Source organism: Equus asinus, chromosome 10 (genome assembly GCF_041296235.1).
Source record: "Equus asinus isolate D_3611 breed Donkey chromosome 10, EquAss-T2T_v2, whole genome shotgun sequence".
NCBI lineage: Eukaryota > Metazoa > Chordata > Mammalia > Perissodactyla > Equidae > Equus > Equus asinus.
The window spans coordinates 10,441,134-10,462,088 of record NC_091799.1 but is presented as its reverse complement, the minus strand read 5'-3'; the positions used below and the strand labels follow the sequence as shown (position 1 = coordinate 10,462,088).

Here is a 20,955-nt window from a genome sequence, read left to right as displayed (position 1 = left end):
AGCGGCCCGTCTTCACCGAACACCGCACCCCACACACGCAGGCTTGTGAAGGGTTTTTTGTTTATTTATTTAAAACAAACATCTGTGCGCTATGTACAAGTCCGGCTCGTGGGTAGTGGGCGGGCAGGCAGGGGGCCAAGCTGAGTGGGAGAGCAATGGCAGCTGGAGGGAGTGGGGCTGGCTTCTCCATGCCTGCTACAGGGCCCACCGCCCCAAGGCGGCCCCCTCCCTGGCCCACGCCAATGGCTTCCCTCGGTCGTGACTTCCCCGCATGAAAGTGAGTGAGGGAGCCTCTTCCTAAAGCAAAATAAATACGTGCCTGGGGGTGGGACCTAACCCAGCCCCACTCTCACCCTAGGCCTGCAGCTGCTGCCATCTGACTCAGATGTCAGAGAAAAGTGGGTTCAGGAGGCCAGGCCCTGCCAGGAGAGGGTCGGGTGGTTCCTGGCAGCCCATATCACCCCCGTGGTCCTGGGGGTGGTGGGCAGAGCTGGGCAGGGGCAGAGGCGAGGGGCCAGCCAGACCCCAAGGCTTTAAGGCAGAGCAGGGTGGGGGTGTGTGCAGCCCAGGGCCGGGCCAGCCTTTGGCACAATCAGGGGAGGTGGTGTGATGGCCATGAGCAGGGCCAAAGATGGGGGGTGGGGATGGAGGGGGCGTGAAGTCCTTGGTCCTGGACCTCCCACTCCAGGCCTGGCAGGTGGGCACTGGGGTCACGGGGTGGGGCCTTGGCCACCGCCTGACTTCTGTCCCCACAGCGTGTCTTTGAGCCTGCTCCTGGCGGTCAGCAGAGCGTGTCCGTGTTGAAGGAGAGCTGGGCCTAGCAGACAGTGGGTGGGCCGGGCTCAGGAGGCATCGTCCGGCACCCACCACTGCCCCACCTCTATCCCCTCCTCTGAGTTCTTTCTTGCCGGGGCGTTCCTCTTGTGGCCTCCCTGCCGAGTCTGGTTGCCCCTGTATTGACAGCTCTCCCCGTCCCCAGGCTCCGCTCCCATACCTCTATGCCCAGGCCTTCCACGTCCACTCTAGTCCTGAGCATCAGGCAGGTCCCTCTGTTCTCTTCTGCTTGGGACATCAGGGTCCCTGGGGCCACTCTTCCCCCACCCCTGCTTCCTACCCCAAGCCTGAGCCCTCTGGCCAGCTGGCTGCCCTGACTCGGCAGGTCCTGCTCACCCGTTCCTCCTCAAAGCTGATGAGGCCCTCGTCCTCCGTATCCAGGTCCTCAGGCTCGTCGGCCACAAGTGCCCGCAGCTCGGTGGGGGTGGGCCGTGGCCGGAACAGGCTGAGCAGGCGGCCCAAGGGGGACTGCAGGGCTGAGGGCGGCTCTGTCTCCTGCTGCTCCAGGTTGTCGCTCTGCTTCTTGGCGAAGTTCACGAACACCTGGTGGGCAGGGGCAGGTTGGTGGGCAGGGCCCAGCTCAGGCGGCCTGCACCCTTGGCCCGGGGCGCTCACGTTGTCCAGAGTGGTCTGGCTGACCGAGTAGTCCTCGATGCCCAGCACGCCCACCACCTGCTCCATCTTGCTGAACACCTGCGCCAGTGAGATGTGCTCCGACTTGAGCTGGTACTGCACCTTCGTGTGGTGCCGCTCCTGGGGGGGTGCAGAGGTCAGAGGCCACTTGGCCAGGGCCCCCCACCCTTCCCACCCCAGGGGGCCCCACCCACCTTGAGCATGGCCTCTGGAAAGTTCCGGTTGAAGAACCGCACCACGTCTTTCACGTTCTGGCTGCTCTTGGTCCTCACCGTGATCATGTAGCCATCTCCAAACCTGCAGGATAGGCCCGTGGCCTGCAGCCCCGGCCACCCAGGGGAGCCCATCCCCGACTCGCCACAGCCCCACAGCTCCTGCAGCCCCTGCAGCAGCATGCCCAGCTCACCGGTTCTTCAGGTGCTGGATGCTGCCCAGACAGCGCAGGCGCCCGTTCACCATGATGGCCAGCCGCGTGCACAGCGCCTCACACTCCTCCATGCTGGGCAGAGACACACGCGGAGTGGGCTGGCACGCAGTGGGGGGGTGGGGGAAGCACCATGCAGGGACAGGGAGGGGGCCGCACCTGTGCGATGTCAGCACCACTGAGCGCCCTGTCTTGATGAGATCCAGAATGAGGTTCCAGAGGAAGCGCCTGGCCTTGGGGTCCATGCCTGTGGTTGGCTCGTCCTGGGGGTGGTGCCAGGCTCAGCTGCTGCATCCCTGCTCACCCCAACTGGCCCCACTGGCCGCCTCCTGCCCAGGCCCACAGGAAGATGGGACCCAACCCCCCATCCCCCCAGGCTCACCAGGAAGATGAAGGCCGGGTACCCGATGAGGGCGATGGCTGTGGACAGCTTCCGCTTGTTGCCTCCGCTGTATGTGCCAGCCGGCTTGTCGGCATATTTGGTCAGCTCCAGCTTCTCCAGAGCCCACTTCACCACCTGGGGTGACAGCAGATGTCAAGGCCGGCCCTTCACACGGCCCCTCCCCGGCCTGGGCGACCCTCACCCGCGCCTCGTCCTTCCAGGGGATGCCGCGGAGCCGTGTGTACAGCTGCAGGTGCTCCCGGGCCGTGAGCTCGTCGAACAGGGCATCGAACTGCGGGCAGTAGCCCAGGCTCTGCTGCACCTGGAGCAGCTCCTTGAGCACACTGGGGATAAGCGCCATCAGCGCCGTCAGCCCCCAGCAGCGGCCACCTCACCTGCCCCTAGGCGCCCGTGCCCGCACCTGTGCCCGTTGACGAAGGCCTCGCCCCCCGTCGTGCTCTCATCACCCGTCAGCATCTTGAAGGTGCTGGTCTTCCCTGCGCCGTTGACACCCAGGAGGCCGAAGCACTCGCCAGGGCGCACGCCCAGGCACAGGCGGTCCACAGCCAAGATACGGCCAATCTTCCGAGACTTGTACACCTGGCGCAGGCGAGGGGCTGCCCACTCAGCAGGACGACACGCAGACTGCCCCCCTGCCCCCACTGGCCCCGCCCCTTCCTGGAGCCATGCCCCTACCACAAGCCACGTCCACCCCTGCCCGGAGCTACACCCCGACCCTGACCACACTCCTACTGGCGCCACGCCTCCCCCTGGCTCCTCTTGGCACACCCAGGCCCACCTTGGTCAGATTCTCGATCTTGACCATGTCATTGTCAGCATCCCCCCGCAGTACTCGCTGCCGCTCATTGGCCACGTCCACGTCGTCCTCCACGGGCTTGGTAGACACCGGCATGCGCCTGAGGGGACAGGGTGGGCAGTGTCCAGACAGGCCACCCACCATTGCCCAGTGCTCCCCCATTCGCTGTGGCCACACAGGAAGGTGGGCAGTGCCCAAACCAGCCACCTGCACCCACATTGCCCGGCACTTGCCCACTCACTGTGGCTGCCGCAGGAAGTTGTACTGGCACATGATGGTGAGGAAGAAACCCACGAAGCCCTCGACTGTCATGGCCACCAGCCCCCTGGTGACAATGTCCCACTCAAACGGGGACTTCATCTTGTCAAACTGACCTGTGGGGCAGTCAGCTCAGGGCCTGTGCCTGGGGCCTCAGGAGGCCCCTTTCACCCCCCAGGCCTGGAACTCCCCAGTCTCTGGAGCCAGACATGACCACCTCAGCCTCCCCACCCCAGGACACATGCCACCTGCCCACCCTGCCCCCCACCCCAGGGCCCCCACCACCCATCCGCTCCCCACCCCGAGGCTCTGCCACCTGCCTGCCCCCTCACCGATCTTGGCGTAGTACTCGTTGATATACTCGTTGTAGGCCATCTCCATGAGCCCGTGGCCCAGGTTGTAGTTGGGGAAGATAAGAAAGCAGCTTTTCAGATAACTGTTGACCACCTTGAGGTCCTGGAGAGTCAGAGGGGTCACGGGCACAGCCTCAGCCCAGCTGGCCGCCACGCCCTGCCGATCCCCACCCACTGCCCCACCTTGTTGCGCCTGCCTGCCCGCTGCTCCGCCTTGTCGTGCCGGCCATGCCCTGCCAATCCCCGCCCACCCACCACCCCACCTTGTCATGCTCGAAGAGCTGCAGCAGGAAGGTGGCCACGGTGGCCGTGATGCCGATGAAGAGGTTGATCACGATGAGAAACACGTAGGCCGAGCTGGGGACCTCGAACCAGAAGGAGGCTGGATACATGATGGGGGTGATGGACCACCTGTGGGCAGGGGGGTGGTCACCGGACAGCCTGACCCTGCCCTGCGCCCGCTCCCACTGCCTGCTGCCCTTTACCCGTAGAGTAGAAAAAGGGAGAGCACGGCCGGGAAGTTGGTGGGCGATGTGTAGGCCGGCAGGTCGAACACAAACAGGATGATGACGCAGCAGGTGGCCGGAACCAGGTAGTTGAGCTACCAGAGCAGGGGTGACAGGTGAGGGGCTGGGGGCAGGGTGAGGGGCTCAGGGGTCAGAGGTGAGGGGTCCTGGGACAGAACTTGGCAGGCCTGGCAGGGACAGGGTGGTGGGATGGCCAGGGGTCTGGGGGTGAGGGGCCCCCTGCGGCCACATGGGGAGGGGCACACCATGTCCCACACGTAGTTGGCCAGCCAGTAGATGATGGGGTTGCAGCCGCTGACAAACTGCAGGTGCTTGGCCTTGGTGGACTTCTCAGCCACCAGGAAGACCACGAAGCTGGCCGGCACGAAGGACATGGCCACGATGATGAAGATGGCGATGACCACATCCGTGCCCTGCAGCCTGGAGGTGAGGCAGCCCTCAGCCCTGTCCAACACTCAGGCCCGCAGTGGTCCCCTGCCCACGCACGCCCCCACATACAAGTAATCCAGGGAGAGACTGGCACTCGTCTTGTTCATGGGGTGGTTGGTGACGGTGATGCCTGCAACACAGGGGAGGGCAGCCTCAGGGCCTGCTCCATGCCAGCCTGCTCCGTGCCCGCCCCCTCCGCCCTGCTCACCATAGGCTGCCGGGTTGCCCTTGCTCTTGGGCAGGTTGGCACGCAGGATGGCGTTGTTGAGGGTGTTGAGGTAGGTGGGCATGCTGTGGTAACCCTTGTTGTTGTAGAAAACCTGAGGGACACAGAAAGACCCCGAGAGCCCTGTGGGTCCCTGCAGAGCTCCGGTGAGGGCCAGATGCCACAGGGAGTGGGGCCAGGCGGCACTCACCTGGGCTGCCCTGCGCACCGCAATCTTCCGCACCATGGCTGGAGCCCGGGCGCCAAACGAGGCTGGGATGGATTTCTGGATGTTGCCGAAGGTGATGGCCCCATACCTGGGCGGGCAGGTCAAAGGACAGTGAGGCCAGGGCAGTGGGTGGCCACCCCTGGCCCACAGCTGGCATACACCCCTCCCACTCAGCTCACCGGTGCAGCCGGAAACGGTCAGAGGTGAAGAGCAGGTACTCGGAGACATTGTGGCCGGTGATGTCAGTCAGGATGTCACCCGTGACCACCCGCATCTGGGGCGGGTGCCCGCCCACACCACCCGGGCAGGAGAAGCCAGTGCCCTGTGCAGAACAGATGCAGCGGACGGGCTCCCGCACCAGGTGTGGCAGGGAGGGTGCCGATGTCCAGTTCTCTGTGGGCAGAGAAGGCACAGTTAGCCCGGTCCTCACTGCCCCATGACCCCAGGTGGCCCTGCCAGCCAGTACCTGGCCCAGAGGTGGGCAGCAGGGAGGCGTTCCAGGCCTGCAGTGGGTCCTCGTCTGGGGACACAGGGGAGTCGGAAGGGGCGGGCGAGGGTGGGGGCGGCACAAAGTTGGACAGTGGCAGCCCTTGTGTGAAGGACTCCAGGCACATGCTGTCAAAGAACCGTGCAGCCAGCAGGCGCGACTCCCCACTGCTCAGGTTCAGCGTGGGCCCCAGCGAGCCATTTGTGGGAGACTTCAGGACACAGGTGGCGCCCACGCCAGAGGGCAGCCGGAACGTGCTCACAAGCTGTTGGGGGCTGGCGTCAGGTGACAGCCGCAATCTAAGGGAACCCACAAGGTGAGTTGAGTGGGGATGGGTACCCACCCAGCTCAGCTGCCACATCCGGTCCCTGCCCACCCCGGCTCCTGGTGGGTGACCTCACCGGTACTCCCGGCGCTCCTCGTTGGCATAGGGGATGAAGTTGCCACGGGGCTGGGTGTAGTTGTGGTACTGGGAGGGGGACAGGACCAGCGGGGGCAGGTCACCTGGTGGGGTGCGCATGGGAAGCCTGAGCAGGTTCTGACCGCCTGCCAGTGGCCCCCAGACCAGGGTCCCCTCTTCCCAATATCCACAGGGTCCAAGCTTGGGGTCTGGGCCCCCAGGAGACATGACTCCCTGCAGACCCCAGAGTGAGCCTGTCAGCCTCAGGTGTAATGCCCAGACCCAGAATGGGTGTGGGTCTCCCAGTGGCTCAGGAGTGGGGCAGAACCACAGTCCCACTACGGTGTGGTGCTAGCCCTCAGTGCCCCTCAGCCTGGCAGGCGGCCATACCAATCTCCGGGACAGAGAGGGCCACGGTCATGGCCACGCAGACAAAGAAGGCAGGCAGCAGGATCTGGGAGGAGAGTGCCTTGGAGTTGCGACGTGCACAGTGGAAACGCTTCACCAGGAGCCCGTGGAACTGGCGCACCTTCAGCCACCAGCCCTCCAGCTTGCGGCTGCCCTGGCCGACCCGCGTGAGGACCTCCGCCTCCGCCTCTGCACAGGGAGGCGGGCCTGAGCAGTAGCCCCACAACACCTTCCGGGGACCCTCCCCAGCCCCACCCTGCTGCCCCCCACCTTGCAGGCTGACATTGTCGGGGTCCTGCAGGTTGTCGAAGAGAGGACGGTAGTCGCCGTAGACGTCGGCATAGCCAGCTCCCTCCTCACCACGGGCAGAGCCCACTGAGGACGCGGACTGCAGCGATGCCTGCGATTGGGCCAGCTCCGCACACCGGGCCAGGTTGCCGGCCTGAGCCTCCCCGGATGCCAGACCCTCTGCCCCGGGCAGCACATCCTTCCTGGACTCCTTCACATCTGCCACCGCGGCCGGCCGGGGAAGGGGGGAGGGGGCTCAGGACTGCCTGCCACCTCCAGGCCTGCCTGGGACCCCAGCCCCCATGCTCACCCACCTACCCAGGAACCCTGGCCCCCAGAGACGGGGCCAGAGTGAGCAGCCCCAGGCCCAAGTTCACGCCTGGTGTGGAGGAGAGTGGGGTGTGGTGGGGTGGGGTGGGGTGGGGTTGGGCAGAGCTGATCAGCTGCTTCAGGGCCTCTCACCCGCCTCGCTGTTCTCCAAAGACTGGTCCTCCTCCGACACCTTGAGGAACACCTCCTCCAGCGTCGTGTCCATCAGCCCGAAGCTGCTCAGGTGCAGCGCGTCCAGACTGTGCTCCAGGTGCTGCAAAGGGCTGGGTGAGGCCCGTGGCCACATGGGCCACAGTCCAGGCGCTCCCCGCCACTGGACCACGCCCCCATCGCCTCAGGACCCGCCCCACCACTGACAGTCCCACTCCTTGGCCCCAACTGCCACCATGGCCCCACCGAAACCACGCCCCCTCCAGTCCTCAGACCCCACCTCTTCTACCAGCCCCGCCCCCACTGCCCCGCCCATCCACCTCCTCAGGCCCCGCCCCACCACTGACAAGCCAGCTCCTTAGCCCCACCCTTCCTCTACCTCCTGAGGCCCCAACCCCTAAATACACCTCTCCACCTCCTCAGGCCCCGCCCCTGAGCCGCACCCCTGGCCTCCCAGCCCCGCCCCACACCTGGAAGAGGCGCTCAAAAGACCCCTTCCTGGCGGCCTCGCTGGGCAGGATGTAGGAGAGCTCGGTGCTCGTGTCTGAGACCAGCAGGCAGGAGGCCACGTGCTTTCGGATGAACTGAGAAACCTGGGGCTCAGAGCAGCTGCTCAACTGGGCCCGCCCTGGGGGGCTGGCTGTCAGCCCTGGCTCTAGGAGGGTAGGAGAGTAGGGAGAGGCTTCACTCAGGGGCGGGGGGAAAGGGACCCTCTAGGGGAGCCCAGCCAGGTCACGGAGGGGCCTGAGGAGAGGGCAAGCAGGCCTGACCAGCATCCTGGGCCCACTGGGGCAATAGTGGGGGCCCAGTCCCTCAACCACAACAGTCTTGGGGAGGCAGTCCAGGGGAAGGGATGCCCCAAGCCTGCTCAGGCGGCCTCAAAACAGACCTTGGGGGCCTCCTGGCTCGGCAGGCCGCTTGACCAGCGTGAGGCGGTAGCCGTCCCCATAGGCGCCCTTGAGGAAGAGTGGGGAGCCGCAGCACTTGAGCTTCCCGTGGGAGATGATGGCAATGCGATCCCCAAGCAGGTCGGCCTCGTCCATGTGATGGGTGGACAGGAGGATGGTGCGGCCTGGGGGAGGCCAGATTGGGGTCAGGGGGCTGGGCCGGGTGGGCCAGGTGGGGGCTCGCCCACACCCACCCCATGCCCCACTCACCCAGCTTGTACTTCAGGATGAGGTCCCAGATGGCCCGGCGCGCATAGGGGTCTACACCAGCCGTGGGCTCATCCAGGATGATGGCGCGGGAGCCACCCACAAAGGCAATGGCCACGGAGAGCTTGCGTTTCATGCCGCCTGACAGTGTCTGAACCAGCGAGTGCCGCTTGTTGGAGAGCTCCAGGTCTTCGATCATCCTGAGGGTGGGCAGCAGGAGTCAGACCAGGACAGTGGGAGCTGGCCCCACCCCTGCCCCACCCCCACCCCACCCAGGCCATGCCCCACCCACTTGTCCATCTCCTTGCGGATCTCCTCCTGAGCCATGCTCTTGAGCCGGGAGTAGAACCAGAGATGCTCCTCCACCGTGAGCCGGTCAAAGAGCACGTTGTGCTGTGGACACATGCCCAGGTTCTTGCGGATCTCATCCATCTCTGTGCGGATGTCATGTCCGTAAATGGTGGCTGAACCCGACGTGGGCGGGAACAGGCCCGTGAGGATAGACCTGGGTGGGGGAGCAAGGTTATGGCCCCTACCTCCTGCAGGGAGCCCACCCTCATGCCCACTTGGTCAGAGACTCTGGGCCCATCCCCTGGCCGCAGAGTAGGCTCTGCCCTGACACTCACATGGTAGTGGTCTTGCCAGCCCCGTTGTGGCCCAGGAAGGATACCACCTGGTTCTCGTAGAGGTTCAGGCTCAGCTTGTTCAAGGCCAGCTTCTTATCATTCTTGTAGACCTTGGTGAGCTTGTCCACACAGACCACCAGTGGCAGATGAGTGGGCTCTTCCTCCATGCCCCGCATCTCCTCTGCACCAGGACTGTGGGTCAGCACTAAGGCTGCCCTAGGCCCCTGAAACCCAGTGACTGCCCAAGCTGCCACCCTGGCACCTGGCTCACCCAAGCGCCGGCTCTCCATGGCACAGGCCTGGTCCTCCTCCATGACGCTGAGACGAGGGGCACGGGCCCATGGCCAGCTCCACTCCCACGCTTCTGTCCGCCCACTGCCCAGCCAGTAGGACTTCTGCAGCGGGAAGTACCAAGGCCGGGGCAGCCCGTACATGCCTGGGGGTTGGGGAGGGGAGGCTGACCCAGGGCTGGAGTCACTGTACACCCCAGGCCATGTGCCCCACCCAGGGAGCCATGCCCCCCTCCCCTCCTCCTCCAAAGAGTCAGTCTGTACCTGGGTGCACTGCCTCGATGTACCACGTGAGCACACCATAGACAGCTGCATCCACCATCAGCATAGTGACAGCCAGGAGCAGGTTGAAGTCATCTCCTTCCACGGGCGACTGGCTGAACGTGTGCCACTGGATGCCCACGCCCGCCACTTCGTACAGAGCGAAGTACTTGGAGCCCAGGCCAAAGGCTGTTGTGGACATCAGGGACTGAGAAGACAGCAATGTCAGTTGGGGGAGGTGGCTGGACACCCCCCACCCCGGGCCGCCCGCCCGCCCGTGCCCCTCACCGCAATGCACTTCTCAAAGGCGGTGATCTTATCGTGGGCCACCTCCTCGCGGATCGCCACATACATGTAGGGCACATAGCTCAGGAAGTAGATGATGCCGCCGCAGGCTGAGGCCAGCTTGGCCTTGGAGTATAGGACGGACACCAGGAAGCTGGGGGCAGGTGGGGCCACGCCCATCAGCCACACCCAAACCTCAGCAGCATACCCAAAGCCCTCCCTCCCTGCCTGCTGCCAGCCACAGTGCGCACCAGAACATGATGGTGGCCACAGCGTAGACAGCCAGGAAGAGCCAGATGATGAGCACGTGGCTGTGCATGAGGACCTGGCCGTACTTGAGAATGGCGGTGAGCGCCGTCACTGAGATGGAGAGCTGCACAAAGCCTGTGATGAACCAGGCCACCCAGTGCACAGCATTGTTCAGGCCCATGGTCTTCATCACCTGTGGGCAGACCGGCCTTGGGGCAGGGGCGCTGGGAAGGAACACCCTGCCCCTGCCCTGCCAGCTCGGGCCTGGGGATGGAGGGGTGCCCATGGTTGCCCCCCAACCCCTTTCGTCCCCATCCCTCCACATCCATCCCTCCCATCATCCCGTCTCCCTCTCCCCCATCTCCCCACCTCCTTCAGCCGGTGCTCCTTCTCCGCGACAATGTGCTGGATGGTCATGGCCACCGAGTAGACCCAGGAAATCACCATGCAGAGTGGCATCATGTGCTCGATGACAAACAGGAAGCTGGAGGATGCAGGGTGTGAGGGGGTGCTCAGGCTGCAACCCACCCCCCGCCCGGTGCCCACACTCACTCATCCCGAGTGTAGCAGGGGTAGGGAAACATCTGCACGTAGTTGCCTGGCTCCACCACGTCGTGCCCCACAAAGGTGTTGATGATGGCACGCTCCATCATGTCTGCGGGTGGGCATCAGCGTCAGTGTGGGCAGCTGGACCCGTCCCTCCGCCCCCTGGGGCGGCCCTCACCCTGAATCCAGACGAAGCCGTACAGGAAGTAGAAGCGGCCACCAGTGTTGGGTCCTGGCCGCCAGTAGGCCCGGCGGATCTCATTGGTTTTCTCGGTGAAGCTGGAGTTCTGGCGGATCTTGTAGTGCACGTGGGGCGGCAGGGAGCCGTCCTTGCGCGTCTGGAAGATCACGCCTGGGACGGGACGAGGGGCAGGTGGAGGGCCAGCCAGGGCGGGGGCGGGGTGTGCGGGGCAGGGTGAGAGAGCAAGGGAGGGGTGTGCAGGTTGCTGAAAAGGAGCAGGGACTGGGCAAGATGAGGGGCGGAGCTGGGGAGGAAGGAGATGGGGTGGGGATGGGGTAGGGAGAGACCGGAGGAACGAGGGGCAGAGTGGGGCTGGAGGAGGAGAGAGGTGGAAGAGCAGGGGTTGTGGACCAGCGAGGGGGCCTGGCTCACTGGCGAACACGGTGACGTTGTCCTGGTAGGCCTGGTTGAGGGTGTAGTTGACGATGCTCTCCTCATCAGGAAAACCCTTGAAGATATCTACGCTCACCTGTGGGGAGAGGCATCGTTGGAGCCAGCCCTGCATACCAGTGGGGCCCTGCCAGGCTCGCCCACCCTACCTTGGACATGAACTGAATCCAGCCGCAAGCTGCATTGTCAATCGTGTCCAGCTGCTGCAGGAGGGCCGAGCCATTGGGCAGTGAGAAGTTGTCCTGGCGCAGGGCAGGCGGCAGCTCCTCCAGTGACAGGTTCAGTGCTTCGGGGTGCAGCCTCAGCTCCGCCACATACTGAGGGTGGAAGGCAAGCTCAGAGGCCCAGGACAGAGTGGGCTCCCCACCCCCACCTCCCCACCTGGCCCCCACACCTGGCCCCCCCAGCACCTGCTGCAGCCAGTGCAGGTGTTGCTGCAGCCTGCCCTGCTCCAGGAAGCTGCGGATCTCGGCTGAGATGTTGAGCCAGACCCAGGCGTGGTGAGTCACGTTGCCTATAAAGGCAAAGGTCTCGTTGGCCTGCAGAGGATGAGGGCATGGGGCATGGGGCTCATGGAGGGACCCTAGCCAGTGAGGGAGCTCTCCACTCTTGCTTCCCCCCACGGCTGGGCACCAGCCACTGGCTGGTCCCCACCAGCAACCAGTTTTGCTCTGGCCAAACTTTCTCCTGGAAGCTCCAAGCCCTCCCCCTCCCCGCCTACTGCAGCGCCCCCTTCCGTGAAACTCACTCCAGTCGGCAGGCTCCCCGGGCCGCAGGCCACTGGTTCCCCTGTCTCTCCAGCTGTGCCTTCCCAGCTCCTTGTGACCCTCCTCCACAGGTCCCTTGCAGAGCCCTGACACTCGGCTCTCATCCCTGCCACACTCATCCTAGGGCCCCCTCCACAGCCTCTCCTCTCCCTGGACCAGTCCCAGCGCCATTTCTCCTTGTTCCACACCGGACCTCTCCCCTGGGATGGCCACAGACATCTTGCCCTCAGCAAGCTGCAAACCACCTAGCTGCCCTGCTCAAATCTCGCCCACTGGACGCTGCTCTGGAAGGCTTCTGCATGCCGCCCCTCTGCCGTCCTCAACAGCTGCCCAGCCCTGGACACACCCAGCCAGGACAAGACCCTGCACACCAGCACCTCCAGTGCATCCCCAGGAATCAAGTGACCCTACACCTTGAACCCGCGCATGGATCCCCCACCCGCAGAGCCAAGTGGAAGCTCAAGGGCCAGGGCTGCACCTCTCCCATGCCATTTCAACCGACTTCCTCAGCTCAGGGGTCCTCGGCCACAGAACCCTCCGCCCAGCACCTCCAGCTCGCGCCCCAGAGGACACGCGCGGCTTGAATGCCCAGTGCGCCAGAATCACGCACCTTGAGGATGACGCGGTCTGCCTCAGAGCCTGCTGGTGCATACAGGATCTTGGGGTTGCTGGTCATGAGGTGCACGAGGAGGCCCAGGTTGCGCTGCTCCTTGCTCGTGAAGCCCAGGGAGCTCATGTTGCCCCGTCGCAGCGCCTCAGGCTCAATGGTGCTGGGGTTGGGGGGGAGGGCGTTAGGGGCGGAGCTGGGGTCGGGATGGGGCGTCAGGTGTGGGTATGAGATGGGGCGGGGCTCCAGGGGTGGGTGTGGGATAGGGCAGGGCCTCAAGGTTGGGAGCATGGCTGTAGAATGGGGCGCACCAGACAGGGGAAAGACCTCAGGGTTGGGGCAGTACATCGGGTAGAGTGGAGCATGGTGAGGGGTGAGACGCGGAGGGGGGGCAGGCCCCACCCCATCTGTCTTGCACGCCTCCCTGCCCTGCACCTACCGGTTGTTGCCACACAGGATGGGCTGCAGGCCCGCCCAGAGCTGCACGAAGGCTGAGCACTGGCCCTGCAGCGCATCCAAGGAGGCAGGGGCCCCGGCGGACGGGGCACCCTCCTCGGCTGTGGTATTGGAGCCCGTGCCGGCCCAGGCCCCGGGGCCCGTGCTGTTGGCTGCCCCACCAGGGCCGCTGGCCGAAGGCCCGGGAGCACGGCCAGCACAGGCGCCCTGAGGTAGCAGCAGGGCCAGGGCCGAGAGGATGTCCACATCCTGCAGAACCTTTTGGGCATCCAGCAGGTCCTCCAGTAATGCCTGCAGCCGCCGTGGGGGTGGTGGCTGCTGCTGGGTGGACGATCCGTTGGGGGCCTCTATGCCCAGCTGAGGGGAAATGGGGCAGGTGAGGCAAGGCGGGCCCAGGGGAGGGAGCAGGGGCTGGGGGTGGATCTGCAGGCTAGGGGTGGGACAGGGAGGACAGCAGCAGGGGGACACTGGGTGGGAGAAGGGGGATAGAGGGAGAGTCTATAGCCTAGGGAAAAGGGGAGAACCGGCCAGGGACAGGAGACAGACTGGGGTGAGGGCATGGGCCGGGCAGAGGCACAAGGCATGACATTGTTGGGGGTGTGGGACACCCACCACAGGCACAGCCCACACACAGCCTTGGGCTCAGCAGTCCCCTAGGATGCCAAGGAGCCCCATCAGCTCCTCCAGCCCAGGCAGGGGACCTGCAGGCCAGCTGGCAGGCAGGGCCTCACCTGGTGGGCAATCTTGGCCATATCCAGCTGGTTCCGGAGCTCGGCAGCCAGCCCAGAAAAGTGCCGGGCCCGGGCTGCAGCCTGCCCACTGCAGACAGTGTCCCGGTAGCCCTGCAGCGCTGCCTGCTGACCCCAGGGCACCGCGAGGATCCTGCCCAGCATCCCAGAGCCGGGTGTGCACGTGAGTTGCTCCAGGAGGGCAGGGGCCAACAGCAGCTCCTGGGGGCGGGGGGCAGGGCGACAGCTGGGAAGGAGCCCCAACCAAGAGAAAACCAAGGCCCTGGCCTCACCCTGCCCCACCCACCTGAGACTACCCAGGTTCCGTAGTGGGGGGTGGGCCAGGACAGACACACATTACCATCCTGTCTCCCCCTCCCCATGCCAGCCACAAACTCCTGGGGATCCTCTCTCACCCCCAGGAGGAAGTTGGAATTATCAAGGGGGCCCTTTCCTCAACCACCCAGGCAGAAACCCCCACCCAGAGGCAGGCAGCATGCCTTCCGTCCCACCAACAGGCTCCCTCACCTCCATCCGGAAGAGGGGACTACTGCCCAGGCTGCTCCAGGGCTCCTGACCCCCAGGGAGGTCTGACTCCGCATCCAGGGCAGGTGAAGACCCAAACAGCAGGTGATAGACCTGGGTGCGATGGGGGCCGTGGCTCAGGTGGGGGATCCCCCTCACCCCAACCCTGCCATCAGGGGAGGGCAGAGTGGAATGGCCAGGGCTGGGGCTGCCCCGAGAGCAGGCCCACACTCGCTTACTGCTGATGCTTGCCCCACCTCACCTCGGGCAGGTCCACCTGGGCAGCAAGGAGGGCCTGGGCTGTGCTGTTAGGCAGCGACAGATTCTGTGTCAGGAAACGCCAGAGCTCCCGCGGGTCCCTGGCCACCGAGTCCAGAGAGAAGGAGGACACTGGACAGACAGAAGGATGGGGCTGAAAACCAGGTCTGCCTGGGGCTGAGGCACCTGGAACAGGCTCAGAGCCGAGCTTTGGGCACCATGGCTCGGCCGCTGTGGCAGGCAGCTCAGCCGGGCCCGCCAAGCTTGTGTGCTCTGGGAGCTCAGAGCAGCGGTTTAGACTGAGAGCCCAGGGCACAGACGCAGGCCTGGGGTAGGCAGTAACCAAGCCGGGGTTCAAACCCAGCTGACACCAGAGCTGGGGCCTCAGCTCCCTAGTATAGGCACCGCCCAGCCCACCCAGGGCGCACCTGCAGGTCTGTCCAAGTGGCTCTCCCAGGTGTCCGGGCCTGAGCTGAGGGCCTCCAGGTGCTGGCGCAGGGCCTCGAGCTCCGAGCCCAGGCTAGGCCGTGCTGGGTCAAACAGGTTGCCCTCCTCCACCACGCGGTTGAGGCGCTCCAGCAGCTGAGTGACCCTGCACCACCAGTGGACATCACCCGCTGGCCGCCAGGCCCTAGGATTGGGGAGGAGGCTGGGCTCCAGGGGAGGGGGCACTCACGTGGAGTTGGCGTACTGCAGGAAGCCGAACTCATCCCGCTGGCCATCCGGGCACAGCGACTGCATGACAGGCAGGATGCCCGCGGAGGTGAGGGGTGCGGCGGTGTAGAAGGCTGTGGGGGACAGGGTGGGGGAGACAGGAGAACAGGAGAGACCGAGGAATCAAGAAGGAGGAGGGGGACAGAGACGGAGAAGAGAAATTTAGAGAAAGTCAAGAAGGAAAAGCAGCTTCAGGCAGCAGATAGGGGACAGGGCCAAGAATTCTGGTGCCAATGACCCCAGCAGGTCAGAGGTCGAAGAGCATCTTGCCGTCCCTTTCCCATAAATCCCAAAGCATCCCTCTTCCCTCAGCCAACCAAGACCAAAATGCCCTGACGCCTCCCCCAAGAATTTAGTTGTGGTACTGCCCACAGATCCCAGGGGAGCACATGGGGCCCCTACTGGGCAGCGACCTCTGACCTCTCTGGCCAGCTGGTTAGTAGAGTGAATGCAGGAGCCCCCAAGGGTCTGAGGGGAAAGCAGCCAGGTGACCCAGCCCCAGCCCAAGCTAGCCCAGGAGTCCCAGCCCTGCCAGGTGGGGCCAGACGACCCCACAGAAAGAGGGAGACACTCGGGGAGCTTGATGCATGAGCCACTGTGGCCAGGTGGCCCGGCCCTTCACTACCCACTCCCCACCCCCACCGAGAGCCAGCTGTTCCTGACAGTGGGCAGGGGGCTCTGCAGGACCCCGCTGGCCAGGGACAGGCTGTTAATGCAGGCGGGGGCTGGGGTGGGGAGTTGCTCAAGCTGTACCAGGAGGCCCCGCAGGGCCATCCTGTGGCTGCCGCCTGGGGCCAGCAAGAAGAAGGCGGCGGCTCACTTACAGACTGCATGCGGGCCCGGAGGAAGACAAGAGACCATGCGGGGGAGGGGCAAAACAGAACAGAGGAGAGCAGTGAGGAATGGCCACCACAGCCAGCCACGGCCTCCAGCCGGGCCAGGAGGCGTGGCCAGAGACCACGCCAGGAACAGGCCTATGGCCTGTGCTGGGGGTGGGGGGGCGGGGTACCGTGGGAGCTGGGAAACATTCATGTGGTTACGTGCACACGGGACGTGACTGATGTGGTAAGGGTGGCCTGCCCCACCCTGCCCACCCCCCGCCATGCTCTGGGCCCACCTCCGAGGACCCTCACCTTCCTTCACAGAGATGGTCGGTTTCTTCTGCCGAAGGCCCAGCAGGATGAAAAAGAGGACCAGAGGGATGAAGATCTCGAAGGCCAAGACCCACTAGAGAGGGCAGGCTGAGTGAGGCCACCTGTGCAGGGCAGCCTGGCCTCCCATGCCCCCTGCCCAGGGCTGGACAGGACAGACCCAAGACTTCCTCTCCCTGCCAGATAGACAGACACTCCCCCTCACCCCCCCCCCCCGAAGGGCCAGCCCAGCCTGGACCCTGCATGCTCCCCCAGGGGCCAGAGGTCAACACAGGCTCTCCAGGGCCAATGGAGGTTGCAGCTCCCTCCTCCAGGGCCTTTACAAAGGGCGAGAGGGCAAGCGCTGTCTGGCCCAAGCGATCAGGTCTCCAGCCCTGCAGCCCAGATTCTGCTTGCCACACTGAGGGCCAGCAGGGGCAAATCCGCCAGCATGAGTCCACGCTAACCCATGCATCTGCCCAGCTCATCTTCTTCCCCACCTGCAGGACCATCTGGGCAGATCTCGGAGGTGGCCTCTGCCAACCTGCAGCTCCCACACTCCCTGGGGTCAGCCCTCCTCCCCACCATTGCCACGCCACTATGCCCCCACACAAGGGCCTAGGGAGACGCGGCATGGCACTGGGGTGGTCTGGTTCTAGCCCACCTGAGCCTCCAGGAAGACCTGGGCAGGGTTCTGACACCTCCCAGTTCCCCAAGCACCTCCTTCTGCCCTGGCCCCTCTCCCTCACCCCAGATGGCTCAGGTGGGCGTGGCAGCCCTGCCTGCTGGGGGCCTTTGCTCAGTGTTCCCAGGATGGCTCCCACCACCTGGCACCAAGGTGAGCCCTGGTGGGCCCTGCTCTGTATGGGAAAGAAATGCCAGAGCCTCCAGGGGCCCCACTTCCCCTTGTTTCACCTGGAAAAGGGAAGGACTTCATTGTTCTCACTCCCCTACTCCAGCTGGGGTGGGGAGGAGTGGAAGGAGGAGGAGGACCTCAGGCCAGCTGCTCTTTGGGGGAGCACCCTGAGCAGGCGAGGATGTACCCCAACCCCCACCCCGACCAGCTCTTTTCAGATGCCCCAGGTTTCCTTCATCCTCACACTTCCCCGACAAAACAGACTTCAGAGCCCCCACCCCCACGGCACTCTGGCCCGGCCCCCAGTCCCCTGGGGTGGGGCAGCTGCTGCCCTGTTTACTGTGCTTTGACAATAGCGCTCTGTGGTGTGGAACACCCTGCTGTGTGTCCACGCCCCACACCCACCCCGGCCCGTGCCAGCCTCCACCAAACACCCCCTCCGCAAGCCTGGATCTAGCCCAGGGCTGGCCAGGGAGACATCATGGGCACCCATGGGGCTGGGGAGAGGCGCATGCCACACACACACACACAGAGCAAGGGTGGCTGCATGCAAGCGGCGATGTAAGAGGCTGGGGTCACAGCTACGGTGCCAGCCCCACCCACACCCGACCTGCCACCGGGCACCTCCACCGCGTAACTGCAGCAACAGGCCGTGGCTGCCTCCTGGTTGCTATAGCAGCGGCCGCGCACGAGCTGAGCTGCAGGGAGGGAGAGGAGAGGCCTGCTGGGCAGGCGGGCAGCCAGAGGGGCATCTGGTTACAGGCAGGCAACACAGGTTCAGCCCCATCTGGACACCTGACCTAGGCACCCCACCCGGAGCCCTGCAAGGTGGTCCAATCCCTGTCCCTGGTGCCCCAATGAAGTCCCTGGGGCCTGGGTGCCCTGGCCAGGCCTGCATCCCCTCCTGCTTTGTCAAGGGCAGAGCAGATGAGACCTGAGGGGGGAGTTCTGCCTCCCACCCCAGCAACCTAGAGACAGCGACCTGGTCCCCCCACCAGGAGCAGCCTGTGGCCCCACCGTAGACCCACATCCAGCTAACAGGGAGGGGATAGGCCACACTCACAGATGAGAAACTGAGGCACAGAGCTTAGGAAGAGGGAGCAAGCAAGGCACCCAGGCCCTGGGTGCCTCCCCTCCAGACCAGGCAGGCTTTCCGCAGGGCACATCCCCCTCAGCGAGGCCACCAGCATGCAGGCAAAACCTCTGCTGGCCAAGCCCAAGGGTCCAACTCTGAAGCCCAAGACCCTCCTGGGAAAGTGGGGGTCTGGCAGGAACATGCCCAGCATCGGGCCAGCCCCAGCCCCAGCCCCACATTGTGAGCTCGGCAAGCCCTCAGCCACCCTGGAGAAAGAATTTCTGGTTCGCTGTAGCCACAGGCTAAGGATCTCCATGTGCTCTAACCAGCCCCTGCAAACACCATGGGGCAGGGGCACAGGGAGCTTTTGGGGAGGCCCAACCTAACAGGTGGAGGCCACTCCTGGATACAGGACAGTGGGCACCTCTCACCTGCTTGCCGGGTGCCCCACAAGCCACTGCTTCCTGCCCTGAACCTTGGGGTCCCCAGTGGATGCAGGGGCCATCATTCTAGCTCCTGCTCCCAGCCCCAGTGGGTCCTTCTTGCCAAGAGCCCGAGGCTGATACTGATGCATGCCCACATCTCAATGCCCCTCCCCCTGAGCCCCGCCCTGCTGTCCCCAGTGACCCAGAACCTGAGGCAGAAGAAGCTGCACCAGAGGCCGCCTGGGGCTGCAGGCCTGATCCACAGGACCCAGCCAGCCAGCCCCAGGCACGCTGGGCAGGGAGTGTACCTGACCCTGGCTCCCTGCCAGGGCCAGGTGCCCAGGGGAATCCTGCCAGGCCATGGTGATGAAGGCCACCCTGCCCTGTCCGCAGCCCCGGGGTTCCCATTGTGCACTTTGAAGCCCTTCTCAAGGAGGGACCCAGGCAGGAGCTGGTCGGCCCAAAGGGTCCCAGGGCCAGATGAGACAGGAGCCTCCCAGGCCCCAAGTAGGCAAGAGGATGCTTCCTTCTCAGGGTCCTGACCCCAGCCCCTTCTGGGCCCCATCCTGGAAAATCCCCCGGGCTTGTTCAGAAACCCGAGCTGCCCAGGATTCTCTGGTGTGTGTGCTGCTGCTGGCTAGGCAGGCCAGCAGGAGACGCCCCTGCCCTGCCCAGGGCTGAGGCGGTGATGGCCAGCATGATGACATCCATACTGCCCCAGCCCTGCTTCTCACCAGGGCTTCTGTCCCTGACAGTGGCTGTGCCCCGCGCCCTCAGGACCTGGGCTGCCCCAGGCACAGGGCAGAGCTGGGGAACGTGGTGGTCATAGCTCCAAGCAGCAGGACCTGGCCCCTAGAGGAGCCTGGAAGGGAGAATCAGAGAGTGGATCAGCCTCAGGGAAGATAGCCCCAAAGGACAAAAGGGTGCAGGGACTTGGGCTGGCCGGGGGTGGCACAGCAAGGACATTCCCGGTGGTGAGAAAGCACTAGCCAGGGCTAGTGGACGTGATCGCGGGGTGTGGAGGAGGAGGAGGAGGAGGACATGGAGGAGGAGGACGAGGAGGAGGATGTGGAGGAGGAGGAGGATGTGGAGGAGGAGGAGGATGTAGAGGAAGACGAGGATGTGGAGGAGGACGAGGAGGAGGAGGACGAGGAGGAGGAGGAGGACCAGGAGGAGGAGGACCAGGAGGAGGAGGAGGACGAGGAGGAGGAGGAGTGCCTGCCCAAGGGCAGAGGAGTGGTGTAGGGAGGGAAGGGACAGGGTCCCTGCAGGGGTTCCAGGGGGCCTGGGCCCAGAGACCATAGAGCTTCTGAGCTGGATCGAGTCCCCCAAGCCAGCCCTCCGTCCGGGGAAGCAGGGGCTCCCGCGACCCCAGGGTCCCTGGGGCCGCCCCCACCCCCACCCCCGCAGCTGGCCCGGGAGAGCGAAGAGCGCGCTGCGGAGGGCGCCCGTCCCGTGACTCAGCCGAGCACCGTGAATGTCAACGGGCGCGGGCGGCGGACTGGGCTCGGTCGAGTCCCTTCCCCGGAGGCCGCAGCGCGGCAGGGGCGGGCAGGCGGGGCACGGCTGGGAAAGGACGCCCGCCCGCCGCCCGCTCCGTCCGGGGTCTGCGCGCGCCCGGTCCCGCCGGCCGCACGTGCGCGCGGGGAGCGCGCCGCTGGCCACGGTGCGCGCGGCCTCCGACTCCCGACAGGCCCGCGGCGCGCAGGGTCGCTCACCGGGCTCCGGCGCTTCAGCGTCACGTTCTTCCAGAGCAGCAGCTGCAGCTGGTGCAAGAAGCCCATGGCGGGGCCGCGCTTCGGCCGCCTCCGAGACGCGGCCCGCTCCTCTGCGCGCCCCGCCAGCCCCGCCGCTCGCCGCGCCGCTCGGCATCGCCCGCGCGGGGGCGGGGTCTCCGGCGTCGGGACCGGCTCCGCGCTGGCTCCGCCCCGGCGGCCTCGGCGACAGCCACTCGCCGGCGCCTGGCCCGGCCCGGCCCGCGCCGCCCGCGCTTAAAGCCGCGTTGTGACCGCCAGGGGGCGCCCGCCGCCCCGACCCCCCCCCCCCCCCCCCCCCCCCGCCCTGGCCGTTCCTGGAGCTGGACCCCGGCGCCAGGGGCTTCCCGGTCGCCCCCATCTCGCCAGGCGTTGAAGTGACGTGCCCAGGGCCCACATCTAAACAGAGACTCCCGACTCACCCTCTTCCAGGGCGCCCCTTTCCCAGGAGCACCAGGCCTGCG

At 65.4% G+C, this 20,955-nt stretch overlaps 1 protein-coding gene across 1 annotated transcript; it reads right to left on the bottom strand.

Moving 5' to 3' along the window:
- Positions 1-43: 43 nt before the first annotated feature.
- ABCA2 (ATP binding cassette subfamily A member 2) lies at positions 44-20,644 on the bottom strand. Its single transcript, XM_070518260.1, has 48 exons — positions 20,456-20,644; positions 16,385-16,478; positions 15,214-15,325; positions 14,966-15,129; positions 14,542-14,669; positions 14,283-14,393; positions 13,758-13,976; positions 13,010-13,383; positions 12,574-12,733; positions 11,607-11,735; positions 11,346-11,513; positions 11,179-11,275; positions 10,744-10,917; positions 10,572-10,674; positions 10,389-10,503; positions 10,022-10,212; positions 9,774-9,924; positions 9,489-9,693; positions 9,206-9,370; positions 8,935-9,115; positions 8,601-8,813; positions 8,312-8,508; positions 8,044-8,226; positions 7,625-7,809; positions 7,137-7,257; positions 6,657-6,893; positions 6,369-6,575; positions 5,980-6,082; positions 5,558-5,877; positions 5,271-5,484; positions 5,074-5,179; positions 4,866-4,977; positions 4,727-4,787; positions 4,474-4,648; positions 4,187-4,302; positions 3,965-4,112; positions 3,681-3,804; positions 3,332-3,464; positions 3,073-3,190; positions 2,695-2,873; positions 2,476-2,617; positions 2,274-2,408; positions 2,051-2,154; positions 1,874-1,966; positions 1,662-1,764; positions 1,450-1,587; positions 1,171-1,377; positions 44-817 (listed from the first exon to the last, which is right to left on the bottom strand). The coding sequence occupies exons 1-48, from the start codon at positions 20,519-20,521 to the stop codon at positions 782-784; spliced, it is 7,317 nt and encodes a 2,438-aa protein (XP_070374361.1). The 5' UTR covers positions 20,522-20,644; the 3' UTR covers positions 44-781.
- Positions 20,645-20,955: the final 311 nt, after the last annotated feature.